Source organism: Hibiscus syriacus, unplaced genomic scaffold (genome assembly GCF_006381635.1).
Source record: "Hibiscus syriacus cultivar Baekdansim isolate YM2019G1 unplaced genomic scaffold, ASM638163v2 tig00110338_pilon, whole genome shotgun sequence".
Taxonomy (NCBI): domain Eukaryota; kingdom Viridiplantae; phylum Streptophyta; class Magnoliopsida; order Malvales; family Malvaceae; genus Hibiscus; species Hibiscus syriacus.
Window position 1 is genome coordinate 2,189,988 of NW_024062691.1, and position 14,758 is coordinate 2,204,745.

The following is a 14,758-nucleotide window of genomic DNA, read 5'->3' on the forward strand; positions in this document are numbered from 1 at the left end:
ACCAAGCCCGAGATTGAAATGAAAACTGCAAAGCAGATCTCGAAGACATAGGTACTAGTTTTAAGATTCTGACCCAGAGAACTTAGATTTTGCAGACCCCACTGGAAACAGTAAAAAAATTTCTCTAGAAAATCTTCCGACTCCACAACACTTGATTGAAGGGCATCAAGGAATATCCCAAAGTTGAAAAGAGTCGTGTTGGGTGTTTGTATAGGACACGATTGATTCAGCAACACACTAAAAGAAGAATCACCATCACAATAAAATGAACGGGGGAAGCATTCTGTATTATTCTTACAGGCGTCTTTCCAGCATGTGTATTCTCTTTCAATGGAAAACAAGTACCAAAAAACCCCAACAACTTGAGCATTCTCTGAAATGGTTTGTTCTTGTTCCTCGATGTCCACTGGATTTTCAAGAACACGAGATGTTACACCTTCACGTAGCAATCCAAGAAGAATATGCTCGGATTCAATATAATTATGGCCAAGTTGGCGGTTTTCTTCCAACGAGAGTTTCAAAATACATTTAGCAGGAGGAGTAAATGGAATCTCCACAGCAACAAAATCACTGCCCTTTCTAATTATTTTCTCAACCTCTACTAGCGCATCTTTAAGATTAATTCCCATTAGCAATAATCTAAACTTGTAAGGGTCATCATATTCTTCTGCTGTACCATCTGCATCATAATTAGGAAATATGTGGGCTTCTTTGAACCTATATGGGTAAACCAGGGAATCTTGAGACTGTCTGGAAATCACTTGACATTGACCATCATGAAACTCAGATTTGATATCTTGAATCGATTCTGACAAAATATCCAATCCTACCAACTTGGGAGCAGTAAAACATTGAGTAAGATTATCTTTTGTCAGTATCAAGCTCACTTCTTCTTTACTATCCTTTTGATTTGTAAAGGATGAGGCCTGATCACTACCAGCTTGAAGACACTCTTCCATAGGTAAACCTTTACCTAAGAAAACATCATCATTGCATGGGATCTCAGGATCCTCGCTGTTCAATATGCAACAAATCACTTCATCATGAAGTTCAAGAGAATGAGGATTTGACAAAGGCGCAGATGAAGGCAAATTGATTTCTGGATTCACAAAATGCAATTGTTCAGCATGCCTAGATTATGAATGTTGGTCTGGAACTTCATCCAACTTTGCAGGACAAGCAGTTTCCGAAGTATTAGGACACACATCTGAAACTAATGTCTCAGATTCTTTAGTCTTTGGTGTTGGTAATTTATCGAACACCTCGGAATCATCATGTTTTTCCTCACTTTTTACCAGTCAACAACTGTAAAATGTGCTCCATATCTCTCTGCTACGACGTTATTTTGGATTCCAACATAGTCAACCGACTGTCCTGCTTCTGCCACCAATTAGGAAGGTTATTTCCCTCTATAGTTTGCTTCACCAGATTTGTAAGTTCTGCAATCTGCTGCTGGATTGAAGAAAGATTAGGATTTTCGACCATGGTTTGGTATTTTTCTGGGTATAGCAATGAACAAGTTGCCAAGAAGAGTGGCTCTGAATACCAATTGCTATGGACTGGATTTAGTAGAGAAGAAATATCGAAGAAGAAATATGTTTCAGAAGAAGAAATAAGATAGATTACAGAAAGAAGTTTTCATTCATTCATTTCATAAGCCTCCAATGCTCTACAAGCAGGTAATTTATTTAGTTACACTTGTAGTACTGCGAATCTAGCTATGCCAGCTGGCATTTACAATAACATACTCATAACAGAATGGTTTTGTTTTGTTTCTTCTCTTCAGCAGGTATTGGCCATCTGATCTGGCCCTTTCCAACGTTACTTGAGTCTTCCCAGTCTGCTCCAGCTCTTCGGGTAATATCCCCACCTGACCATCACAATTTCTAATTCCCAATTTACAATTTCTAATCCCTAACCATTTCTTTGATTTCCCCAATTCCTTTGCTTCACTTATGAACCCTTCGTTTTGTTCTTCTCCTTCATTCGTGACATTGTGTTAATTACTATCTGTATGTTTCTTTAGAGTTTGTCAACAGAAGAAGGAAGAAGGTCTTGTGGATCTTGGGTGTCAATGTAAAGGTGCTATTGCGAAAGCACATCGATCTTGGATCGACACTTGGTTTCATACAAAAGGATCCAATGCGAAATATGCCAAAAATTATTCGAAATTTGATTCCATGCATTACTATTAACTTATTTGTAACGGATACATGATTTTATTTGCTTTTGTCATGCAGAGAAGTAGCAGTAAATGTTTCAGCTCCCGAGTCCCAGCCCAGTGCAAGTATTCTGTGCTTAAGTGATAGGGCTAGAAATATAAACCTGTGGATGATTTTGCTAGTTTTATTTGGTTTAGCCTACAAGATACTACTAGACATTCAATAATATCCTGAAGTTTCGTTAACCAAATTTAAATCTGGAAAAGAAAACAAAGTTGAGTAAATAATTTGATGGTGTTTAATTGGTGATACTGAGATTTTGTCCAAGCAAACATAGAACAATGGTGCTGCAGTTTTTATTATGTTTTGTGGTTTATTTGTAACATCTTGTAGTCATGCCGAGATTGGTTCTCAAATGTGTTCATGATGCAGACAAATTACAGGGTTTGGAGGGCTGGTCCAAGCTTTACACCACATGAACGTCAAAGGGTAAGCGGATAACTGTGCCTGTCTACTGGGGTCAATCTTGCTCTTAGAGAAAATTCTTCCTGTTTGTGTTAATTCTGTATCAAATCAGTTTTTTTATGACAGGATTGTTTTAGTCCACTATGTGTGGCATTCTCAATCCTCATTGGTGGTTTATTGTTGGATGTTCTAGTATCCATTACTCGTGGTGTCTTTGCACTGCCTGTTAACATCATAGTCGGTATGTACACCTCACTCGAATTCTTCCCATGCCTGTTTATAAGAAATACCGTTCTTAGGAAGTAGCTTTGTCATTTATGCTTGATGTCGGAACTGGGAGAGACATTGTACAGGTGTTATTGTTGTACTAGGACTTGTAACTGCCCTTCGACTTGGCCTTTAATTCTGCCATGAGTGCAGTATTAGGAGAACCGTGCAAAGGGTAGAAGCAAATGCGACTCTTGGGTATCATCTTGCTTTGTAAGTAAATCTGTACATAGTAAAATTTGAGTGTACAAGCCAATTACGTGGTTTACATTCTCTACCAGTTGATACAGAGGTTGGAGCTCAGAGGTGGCTTAGTGGGCATATTGATAGCAAGCAATCACTGAAATGCAAGTTTCCTTTGAATCTACCCATAAACAACACTTCATAACCAAGAGTTTAGAACCAGCAATATTGGTGGTCTTGGTAATTATTCTGTCGGACAAGGAACTTCAGTTACTGATTCTGCAATGGGTAATATTAATAATTTGCAACAATTGACCAGTCTGAAGAACTATGTGAATAGTGGTGGTGATCTTGGTGTTGGTTTTGGTATGAACACTGGAACTCGTGGAGCTGGAATCAAGACCAGAACCTGTGGTTCTCGGCAACAAACAAATTCAGAGATTGTAAATCAAGGCACAGCTTCAAGAAGAATACTCTTGCATATTAGACTTTCTAATAGGCCAACGAAAGGTTCTGTTGGCTGTGTGAATGATGAGAAAATAACAAGTGCTGGCTTTGCTGAAGAAGAAGAAGTTCAATCTGCTCTAACAGAGGTAGAGTAACAAGGAAAAGCTAATCTTGAGCGCTGTTGATTTATTGCTGATCTTACTTTTCATTTTCTTTGCCAAAGGCCAAGGTATAATATTAGTATACTAAAAACCAAGGCTGAAGGTAGATTAACTAGGAAAAGTTTATTTTTAGTGTTGTATCCTTGCATTTTGTTTTCTCAGAGGTCAGTATAATATTAGCATGCTCAAGTATATTTCAGAAACTGAACAACATCTTTCAATGCTTTGAATGCAGGTCACAGAAGCTGAAGCTACAGGCCAAACTTCAATCTCTTATGAGACTTCTAGCCCTGATGAGCCAGAGAACAAGTTACTCAAGTTTGATGGCAGCAGCGATATTGATGATGAATCTAGCACAAAACCAAGGCAGAATGTAGATTAACTAGGTAAAGCTAATTTCTGAAAGTGAACAATATCTTTCAATGCTATGAATGCAGGTCGCTGAAGCTGAAGCTACAGAGCAAACTTGTAGCTCTGATGACTCGGAGAAAGAGAACAAGTTGCTCAAGTTCGATGGCAGAAGCGATATTGCTGATGAATCTTGTACAAAGCCAAGGCAGAGGGTGAAGCAGGCTGGTGAGCATCATAGCAGCAGCCAAAAGGGTCCATCGGTGAATTTGAAGGCAGCAATTTAATTCTTTTCCCCGCTATACTTGTTGGAAGAAACATATTTATATAAATTTCATAAATTTATTTTATTAAAAATTTACATTCAATCTTAAAACACTAGCCTAATAAAATTTGAATTTCATTAAACAAGTATGACCATTTCAATGCTACAAAGTGCTAAGGTGACCTTTTATGTAAAATCATTTGGGAAAAGTACAGTATCATTAAATTATGTTTAAATGATCATTTTGATAACTGAATTTTTAAAAATTATAAAATAATCATTGCAACGTTATAATAAATATAAAAGTTTGATAAATTCAATGATATTTTATAATTTTTAAAAATTCAATAAGCAAAACGATACCCAAAAACACTTGTAAATTGTAAGCGAATCAATCTCTGCTAAGCTTTCCGGATAAAGAACTGTTGCATCGGGATATTGAAAAAGGTGGTGGGAAAGACAAGATTTAGGAATATATGTTCACTTTGTATCAAAACCTGGCTTGACCCACTTTTCAAGCATTGGCAAGAGACCTCGATACCATTCCTCCCAAAAGGGTTTATTTTATAAATTTTTCATACATATGATATGTGTAATCACCATTTTTACCTTCCCTATCCAGCAACCAACGACAGCAGCCCCTCCACGTGCATTTCCAGCACCTTCCAGCAACCAACGATAGCATCCCCTCCACCACAACAGCTTTCCAACAGCTTCCACTAAACCAGCTGTCCCTCCACGTTTCAGCAAGTAACCCAGCTGTCCCTCCTACAGCTTACCACCAAACAAACAACAATCATTACTTTTGTTTTAAGCATGTAAATGGGTTAATATATAACCCATAAAAATTACAGTGTAAAGAGGAGAGAGGACACACAGAGATTATAAAAAAAACCAGGAGATCAAGCATCAATACAAAGAAAAAAAAATCAGAAAACAACAAAGGTTTTTATTTTTCAGATTTGTATTTTACTTTTATTTGTATTTTATTTTTTTCGAAATAAAAAACAGTAGGTTAATAAATTAAAAAAATAGTAAAGAAGAGTGAGTTGTACCGGTGCCAAGGGTTCATCGTCGGAGTCTAGGTTGCCGGAGAAACGCCGATTGAAGCATTGGGAAATAAAGCTTGAGTTGTTAGGCCTGGATTTTGGTAGTTTAAATCCCAAATCGGGATTTAAAATTTTTTAGGGATAAATTTTAATTTCGAGTTTTGTGTAAGGGATGAGTATTTGGCCTCCGATTTACGGTGGCCGGCGACGAGGTGTGGGGGTTTTATGGCTATCGGCCGGTTATGAAAGAGGAAGAAGGAGAAGATTGAGCTTCTCTCTTTGAGAGAAAAGATGAAGAAGAGTGGCTAGGTTAGCCAAATAGAGAAAAATATATATATATATATATAGCTTAGGTTTTGGGTTATTTACTTTTAAGTCACTCTAGTTTATACCACGTTTTACATTTTGGTCACTGTTTTTAAGGTTAAATTATGTTTAAGTTCCTATGTTTTCTGCGTCCTGCGTTTTGGTCACTAAGGAGTTTAGTTTAATTTGTGGGGTAAATCACGCTAAAATCCCTGTACTTTAAGCATTTTTTTATTTAAATCACAAATTAGTGGGTTAATCACCCATAAACCATTCTAGTTTACGCATTTTTTTATTTTGGTCACCAATGTTATTTCTTTATTTTATTTCGATTTTTTGCATGCTAATTTATATTTTATTTCATTTTAGTCATTAATTAATTCTGTTATTATTTTATTTATGAATATGATATTATAGTTTTAATTTTTTTATTTCAGTCACTATTTAATTGCAATTTAATTTATATTATTATTATTATTTCAATTCCAATAAGTTTAAATTATTACTTTAATTATTATGTTATTATTAGTTAGTCATATAAATATATAATAAGTAGTATTTATTTATTTATTTTATTTTTTTTCTTCTATTAAAATCCTATTTATAAATTTAATTTTATAAATTACTTTTAATAAAAATAATCATATTTTAATATATATTTATCAATATTAAGAAAGGACAGTCTTAAAACAACTGGATGTCCATTTTCTGATATTTTTAAATAAAAAAATAAATATTTTAATATATAAATATGTTTTTATATTATTTTCTATTAAAATTTATTCAAAATTAAGAAAGGAGCTGTTTTAAAGCACCTAGAAGCCCTTTTCTGATATTTCTAAATAAATAAATATCTTGTTTAATAAAATATATATATATTAATATATTATCTTAAAATTATATTAATAAACTTAACAGAATTATGGAATAAATATATTTTTAAACTTTTAAATTTTCAATAATAGAGACAATTTATAATTAATAAGTATCAATTTTGGGCGTTGTAGGGGTGCTAATCATTCTCTAAACGTAACCGACCACGAATCCCTTTTTATTTCTAAAAAGAACGAATTTTTGGTTAAACGCAGATCAGTTGATCAGTTTATCTTTTAACTGATGTTTTCTTAGAAAACTCTTTTAAAAGGTAATTTTTAGGTATTCGACCTACCTGACCCAGCCGATGGCAAATCCCAAACCATTTTTTTAATTATTTTGTATCCACATTATTTTTCCCGCCAAGTAAAAATTCGTGCCCGGATGAAAACCGGTTACGACAATATGTGTGAGCTCCAATGGAAATATATTATAGTAAATTAAATTATTCATCTTTTCAACAGTATTGGGATTGCTTTGGAATATATTACCAAAGGGATTACAACTTAAGGGAGGCGATCTGCAAATGCAATTGAGGGAATATCTTCTGGTGCTGGGAAACCATTAGATTTGTCTTCTTTCTTCAGTTTCCTCTATTTTTTACCTTCTCTTTATAAACTTGAGCAGACTTGTTTCTAATGGCTAACATATTAGCTAAAACATTTGGCTCTATTGTATCTGCCATCGCTTACTGTTTCTTTGGCTATCGAGACGACGACAACAACAAAAGCGCCATCAACATCAATTACTGCAACATGCCTAAGGCTAAGGGTCGACCACTTTCTTTGCAGGTTTTCCTTGGACCCCATACTTTTTTTTTCCTTTTATCCATCTAGGTAGCTTAAATCCTGTTCATCCTATGTTTCATGTTATTGACTCTACGCCTATTAAGTCATGTAATGTGTTAGTATCTATGGAGATATCTGTCGAATACGTCCTTCAAAAATAGTATCTTTATTCACTACTCATCCTAAGTCTTATACTTTCTTAAATGGCGATTCCCATAATTGGACCTCTTACAGTCTCACGTGATTTATTAAAACAAACTTGACATCTATCACCATCATAGGTATGACACCAACTGCCTATAACAGGGGTATTTATACTGGGAGAAAACTTGAAGACAAGATCCCTATCTCTTCCAGAGCTCATTTACACCATGTATCTTCTTCTAAACATTCATTAACGTTAAACTCATAAGCTTAGCTTAATTTACAGACCGTGGACCTCAAAGTCAAGATGTGCTGCACCGGTTGCGAGAGAGTAGTCAAAAACGCCATTTACAAGCTTAGAGGTATACTGATTAATTCTTGTATCCTATGGCCATCATTGTTTCATAGGATCATTATTAATGGTTGAGAATGTTAATGCATGTTAGGGATCGATTCGGTTGAAGTGGACGTAGAAATGGAGAAGGTAACGGTGACCGGTTATGTCGATCGGAATAAGGTGTTGAAACAAGTGAGGAGGGTAGGGAAGAGAGCTGAGTTCTGGCCGTACCCTAATCCTCCTTTGTACTTCACCACAACCGCCGAATACTTCAAAGACACGACCAACGAGTTCAGGGAGAGTTACAACTATTACAGGCATGGGTACAACCTCGGACACAGGCATGGTAACATTCCTGTTACTATTCGGGGAGACGAAAAAGTCAGTAACTTGTTCAACGATGACAATTTCAATGCCTGCTCTCTCATGTAAAATAGAAATTAAATCGGTATACCATCCATTCACCGTGATGATCGTGCATGTAAAATGTTATTTGCAGAATGAGTCCTCCGGTGTGAAAAGAATTTCATTAACGTGTAATTTATTAATTTATTAATTTATTCTTTCTTCGAAGTAATATTTCATGTTGTGGGGATTGTAAGAGAGAATAATTCAATTGGAATCAGCCCCCTTGCCTTACCTGTGTGCATTCTCTTTGTAATTTAGTTTTACCCGCACGACTTTTATAAATTTATTTTTTATTAGAGATATAGATGTGTTTGGACACTGCGATATAAATATAATTAGTAAAAAATAATAGAGTGTTTTTATTATTATTACTAATTATAATTCATTGTATATGTTTGTTTGGTAATGTGCTATATGCAAATGAATGGAATTCATTAATTAAAAATAAATGAAAAAGATTTAAAAACTATTATGACATGTAATTAATTCAATTTAATAGAGTTCACTGATTACATTAATTATTCAAACATACAAAATTTGTAATTATAACTAATTACAATAAAATTCAATTATTTTAATAATTTTTCAAACACACCTTTAATTTTCATATCAAAAACAAGTTCTTTTTGCACGTGAAACCATTGAATTTCGTAGATAAATTTATAAGGGTTAAATAATGATCTGGCCACTCAATTATAACTTGTTTCAATACTATGTTATTTCAAGAATTTTCTTTTTGTTAATTTGATCACTCAATTATAGCTTTATCTAATGATGTAGTACATTAAGAATTTATATTATCAATGTCACCTCCACTATTTAACCATCTTATATATTATTCATTATGGTTACAGATGAGTAAAGTTAACTGATGAACAATTTTTAAACGAATGATATATTATATACATGATTTTAAAAAATTATTTTAATGTTGATTTTTCACGTCACTTTAAAAATAAATTTTAAAAAAATATGTGATGCGGAAATTCTTTGTCAAAAACTATTTGAATAAAAAAAATTTATCATTTAACACGAGTCGCTTATTTAATGGTACATCAGCTTCAAAAGATGATCATGTGAAAATATCATGTTAAAAATATATTATTTATAATTTTTTCATGACACATTACTTGAAATAATTACAGTTAATTATATGTGAGACGATGAAATAATTGAGGTGTCAAATTAATAATATAAAGTATAATTAAGTGATTAAATTGATAAAAAAAATCTTAAAATATCATATTATTAGATAAAAGTATAGTCAGTAAAATTGATTAAAAATTATTTAAATATTATATTAGTGGGTAAAGCATTGATTAAAAATATCCTAGCAAGTTTTTTAACATACGTAAGATCTTGGTTCTTTGTTAATACACTCAAGTAGAGAGCTAAATGCCTAGTTTTGCCTTTAATAAGTCATAACCATTTTCACTATCGGTCAGGCCCAGAATATAAGTAGTTTCAGCTAACAATCTGAATAATCTGAATATAAACATGGGCATGTTTCGTGTAGTGATAAGGCCAATAACTGCAAAATGAATGTAGTTGGAACTCATTATGTCTGGCATTTCAGAGCTGAAATATAAGCAACCTTCATGATCTATTGTTGTCAGCTTTCAGTTCGACAACCGTACTTAATATTTCCACAATTGATTGATCAGATCAGTGACAGCTTAGAATCAGGAACTGTAGCAGCAGCAAATTCATTGTTTCCATTTCAATCATAATAGTGGGTGAATCTTCATTAACACCCCCCATCGCTATAATGGTTGATGTTTAGTCTTTACGGCTGTTATGAAAGTTGTGTCCCATTGAGTAGTTACTGTCAGTCACCTCTCTCTTCCTCTATAACCGCGGTTGTTTTATGGGATTGGGATCGGCTGCCACCCCCTTTTCACTGTCACGGTTAATGCTTTGTCATGAATATGATAAAGAGAATGCTATTTATGAAATGGAAGCAGTAGTTGTTAGCTCTTAAGTAGTTACGTGCAAACAAGATATGCCAACCCAAACCTGTAACTAGTTTACTAAAGCTGTTTTTAAGTGGTGGGACAGAGACTCTCCTTCTGTAAACGAGCATCCAATGAATGGTTGCAGGGAAAGGCAGCAAATGAGTAAGTACAAAAGGAGAAGGAAAGAAAAAAATAATATCCCTTAAACCCAGTGAGTTGATTTCAAGAAAAAGATATAGCATAAAGCAAAAGATAAATGAGGCATTTACCCTAGAGACCATGATGGATGTCTTGTGTGTCTTGTTCATCAGCAACATCCAAAACAGCCGCAGCAGCACTTAAACATGGACACTTGCAAAAGATATAGCATAACGCCAGTCATTGAAGGGTCACTTTTTCCCTTGTGTGTTGTGTCTGTTGGATGGCCACTTGCAAATTCTTGATCCTATATTTTTTTTCTATGGTTGTTTTGCATTCACAGACTCAGGAAAGGGGCTCATTCTAACATGGACACGTAAACATGTGACTAATAGATGTCTGTGTTGTCTCAAGCATGTGAAAGAAACAACTGTTATATGTCCAGAAAGGATAAAAAGACCTTGTTATCTTTTGTGTTTTGGCATATGTATTTTCTTTCCTTGCCCTTGCATTCAAAATGCATTACTATAGCGTTTCCCTCCCGAACATGTTATTAATGGTTAAGTCTCCCAATGCAGACGGCTGTCATTAATTTCATTTGACATCTTTTAAGATGGAAGAAAACTAAGCGTCGGAGAAGGGTGGTTTTCTGTAAACAAGTATTTAAAAGGGACTGAGTTTATGAGGATACTAAGGATAGATTCTTTGTCATTATCAACGAAAGCATAACCATTGTAGAATTTGAGAATAGACGGGGTTAGTTTATCATTAAATATGACTTGGAAGGGAATGAATTGTTGTACAAGTTGTTTGACGAAACGAAATCTTGGCTACATCTTTATCTTATACATCTCTTTCTGGTTGGACTTATCAATTTAAAGAAGTGGAAGGATGGACGGACCGACGTAGGACGGTAAAAATACCCGAACTCGATGATCCCAACCCAATCCGATACTATAGGTGATTTTTTTATTATTATTTCGGGCTGGAGCGGGTTATATAAAAGATAGGGACAGAGTTGGACGAGATCGAGTTTAAGGTGAAAAATATCGATCTGACCCGATCTGATATAAATTATTAAATTATCCTTATAGATATAATATATTTAAGGTTTTATACATTTTTATTTTTATAGAGTTAAAATATGTTCTTTAATTTTTAAAAATATAATAAATTATTATAAAATATATTATTTTAATATTTTAAAATATACTATTTTAATATTTTAAAATATAATAAATGGTTATAAATATATTACTATAAAATACATTATTTTAATTATTTTAAAATATTAATATATTCAGACCGAGTTGGGATTTTAATCTAAAATTCAAAACGAGTTTGGGGCGAAAGAAAAACTAGCCACATCAGGCGAGGTGGAATCGGATATAAGTAATATATTTTTGAGTCGAGGTCGGAGCAGTCGAAAACCAACCCATCTTGCCCCGTGTCCATCCCTAGACGAATGTATATAGAGAATGGAAGTAACTTTTATCCCTCCCAAAATTTTTAGTCTAACAGTATTTTAGATTTTTATCAATTTAAATTTAAGTAAATTTAAACTTTTGACCCTCTTTAATTTTTTAATTAAATACGTAATAAGTCTACAATGTTTTGAACGTACATTATCCCCCAATATTTAATCTTTATTTATATTTGAATTTCTTTTATCTCTCTTGTGAACACTAGTTTATTCTTATTGTATCTCATTTTTCAAGTGTTATTATTGGGTTTGAATTAAAAGAGTGCAAGATTTTTTTTAAGTTTATTATTTATAATTTTTCTTTGAGAGAGAGTATACCTAAAGTTTTAGTGCATAAACCTTGAGAGAGTTATAAGGTTATAACTTATTCTTAAAAATTAAATAAATTAGTTAATTTAAAAAAAAATTAATGTCGATAGTTAAGGTAATCGATGTAAATTTTATTGAAGAAGTTAAATTATTTTTAAATTTTATTTCTTACAAAGCTTCCATAAAAAATTTAAATGATCAATCTATTCTTTCTTGATTATCTTCATTTAATCGATTGTCGAAATAGGCTTAATCGATTGAGTTGTTTAGAAGTATTCGTGAGGTTCTACCTCAATATATACGACTCTTGTTGCATCTTAGTTCAAGACATGATAATTAAGAGAATCGTCCCAATAATAAACTTCTGCAATATCTTATTTTAGATTGGTTGATCAGGTACAAGATGGTTATAACAAAAACAAATAAATAAGCTTTGGATAAACTTTTACCACATTTCTTTTTAATCACTCAACTATCAAAACTTTTAATTTAATCACCAATGTTTATGTTGTTTTAATCATTATACGGTTAATTCCTTAACATCTTGATGACATGATATTTCTTTTTCAAACATGGGAGCAAACAAATCGTTAGTATTTAAACTCATTTTCCACCTAATAATTTCTTTTATAATAAAAACTCCTTACCATTGAATCCTCTGTCCACTACCACCGCCATCATACAACAAGTTTCCCTCTCGACTTGAATTCAAAGTCCAAAACAGCACAAAAAGAAGCCCACCACTTTCTTCAACTCTTGGGGGGAACCAACTCATTCCTGCATTCTCTTCTCAAAATTATGACATGGATTTTTATTATAAAGCTTAGTCAATGAAATTTTTGAATTAATTAAGATATTCAATATATGAGTTAATTGATTTTTTAAAATATATATCAAAATAACTTCATTCCTATTCTTCCTTCATACCTAAGAAAACCACAAATAGGGTCTCAAATTAACAAACAGTAAAGGAATATTTTGTTTTTATAATCATTGCTTTGGTCGACAGACAGAGCATACTCTTGACTAAAATTAAAGGGAATGTTGCTTAGTATTCTTTTTATGTTATTCAAATTTTTTATTTTTATTTTTTTACCAATAAGGGTTGATTCAAGTGGTAAGCAGTTTAATATTGTTTATACAAGGTCTCAAGTTTGAGTTCTTGTGTATGCAAAAAATTCTTTTTGAAAGGCTTACTCACCAAAACCAGGTGTGCGACACTGTTCGGTCTGCCTTAATAAAGGCAAAACCTTAGAATCAAGAGGGCAACAAAAAGAAAATCTTTTTTAAATAAATAATTAGAATCATTCATTTTTTTCAATCCTCTATTTTATTTTCAAGCGCATACTTAATTAATAGCATATGTAAATATTCTAAAACATTGAAATCGGGATGGATCAAGGGAGAAGTGAGTGGGGACGGTCATATCCTAAAATTTCAAATTCTTATATAATTTAATTTTTTTTATTTTTCAATTATAAATCTATTTCGTCCATTAGAATTTTATAATTTTACCCTATAACCGTTCATCTTTGATTGAAATTGTCTTTGTAAATCGAGAAACAATGAATGGGATTGAAGGTTGAACTTAACCAAACACTCAATTTTTATTCCATTTGTATCGATTGAATCCATCATTAGTCGCCATGCACTTGAAAGTAGATAAAAAGCAAAAGAAGGGTGCATCCCCCAAACAAGCAAAGAAGACCTAGCCATTGTTTTTGACTCGAAATTTAGCTTATTTCTCCTATTATACATATGTAATATATGTCCAACAGTTTGAGGATCACACACTCCGAGAAAGTACATTATCAAGATTTTCATTCCCTCGTGACCATTCTATAGGCAATCAGCTGGCTCATAAAACATAGAATAATACGGAATGACTGTATCTGATATCAAATGTAGGTCTTTAACTAGAAATGCTTTTACCGGTATATATACAGATGACGAACTGGAGGCGGCAAAATTAGATATGAGAATTTTCATTTCAACTACATTTGACATTACTCCTGCTATACTATTTCAAACAAAATTCCTTTGTGCTTCAACAGACAGACTGACATTTCTTTCCATTTTCAGTCGAGAGATAACAGCAAAAGCATGCATTATCAGAATGCTCATACGTATATGAAAGGCTATTCACAAGAGGGAAACGTATAATATATAACAAGATAATCCAACATGTAGAATGGTGTATGTTATAGATCAAATTGAAATTAAGAAGCCATTTATAGAAGTATTCTCTGCTTGTTGTTTAAACATAATCAAAGAATGCAGCTGTTATCCAATAATGTTGTCATCTAGGGCTAGCTGAAACAAAAAATTTCTACTTTTATATGTGTGTGTAATAATAATGAACACTTAAAAGTCACTATGAAAAAGTTTGAATAAAGGAGTTGCAGAAGTATTATATAGAGCTTGACACATTTAATAGCCATTTGATGCATGCTCTGGCTAGGTATATGCAGCTTGATAAAAAGAAAAAGAAAAAATGATGCAAATGAAATTTGATCAAGGAGGGAACAAAGTTGTAGCCAAATCAGGTGACCAGTGAACAGAAAGTGTGATATAAGGTACAAATCATGAATTGCTAACTTATTCATCTACATTTTTTGTGGGTGTGTTTATGTGATTAGTAATACTGCAAGTTTCATCTAGGGTTTTGAT

At 33.0% G+C, this 14,758-nt stretch overlaps 1 protein-coding gene and 1 pseudogene across 1 annotated transcript; both read left to right on the top strand.

Annotated features, from left to right (window-relative positions):
• Positions 1 to 1,511: 1,511 nt before the first annotated feature.
• LOC120120442 lies at positions 1,512 to 3,141 on the top strand (annotated as a pseudogene).
• A 3,862-nt stretch (positions 3,142 to 7,003) lies between these two features.
• LOC120120375 (heavy metal-associated isoprenylated plant protein 30-like) lies at positions 7,004 to 8,313 on the top strand. The gene is made up of 3 exons (XM_039140040.1): positions 7,004 to 7,317; positions 7,745 to 7,820; positions 7,905 to 8,313. The coding sequence occupies exons 1-3, from the start codon at positions 7,165 to 7,167 to the stop codon at positions 8,225 to 8,227; spliced, it is 552 nt and encodes a 183-aa protein (XP_038995971.1). The 5' UTR covers positions 7,004 to 7,164; the 3' UTR covers positions 8,228 to 8,313.
• Positions 8,314 to 14,758: the final 6,445 nt, after the last annotated feature.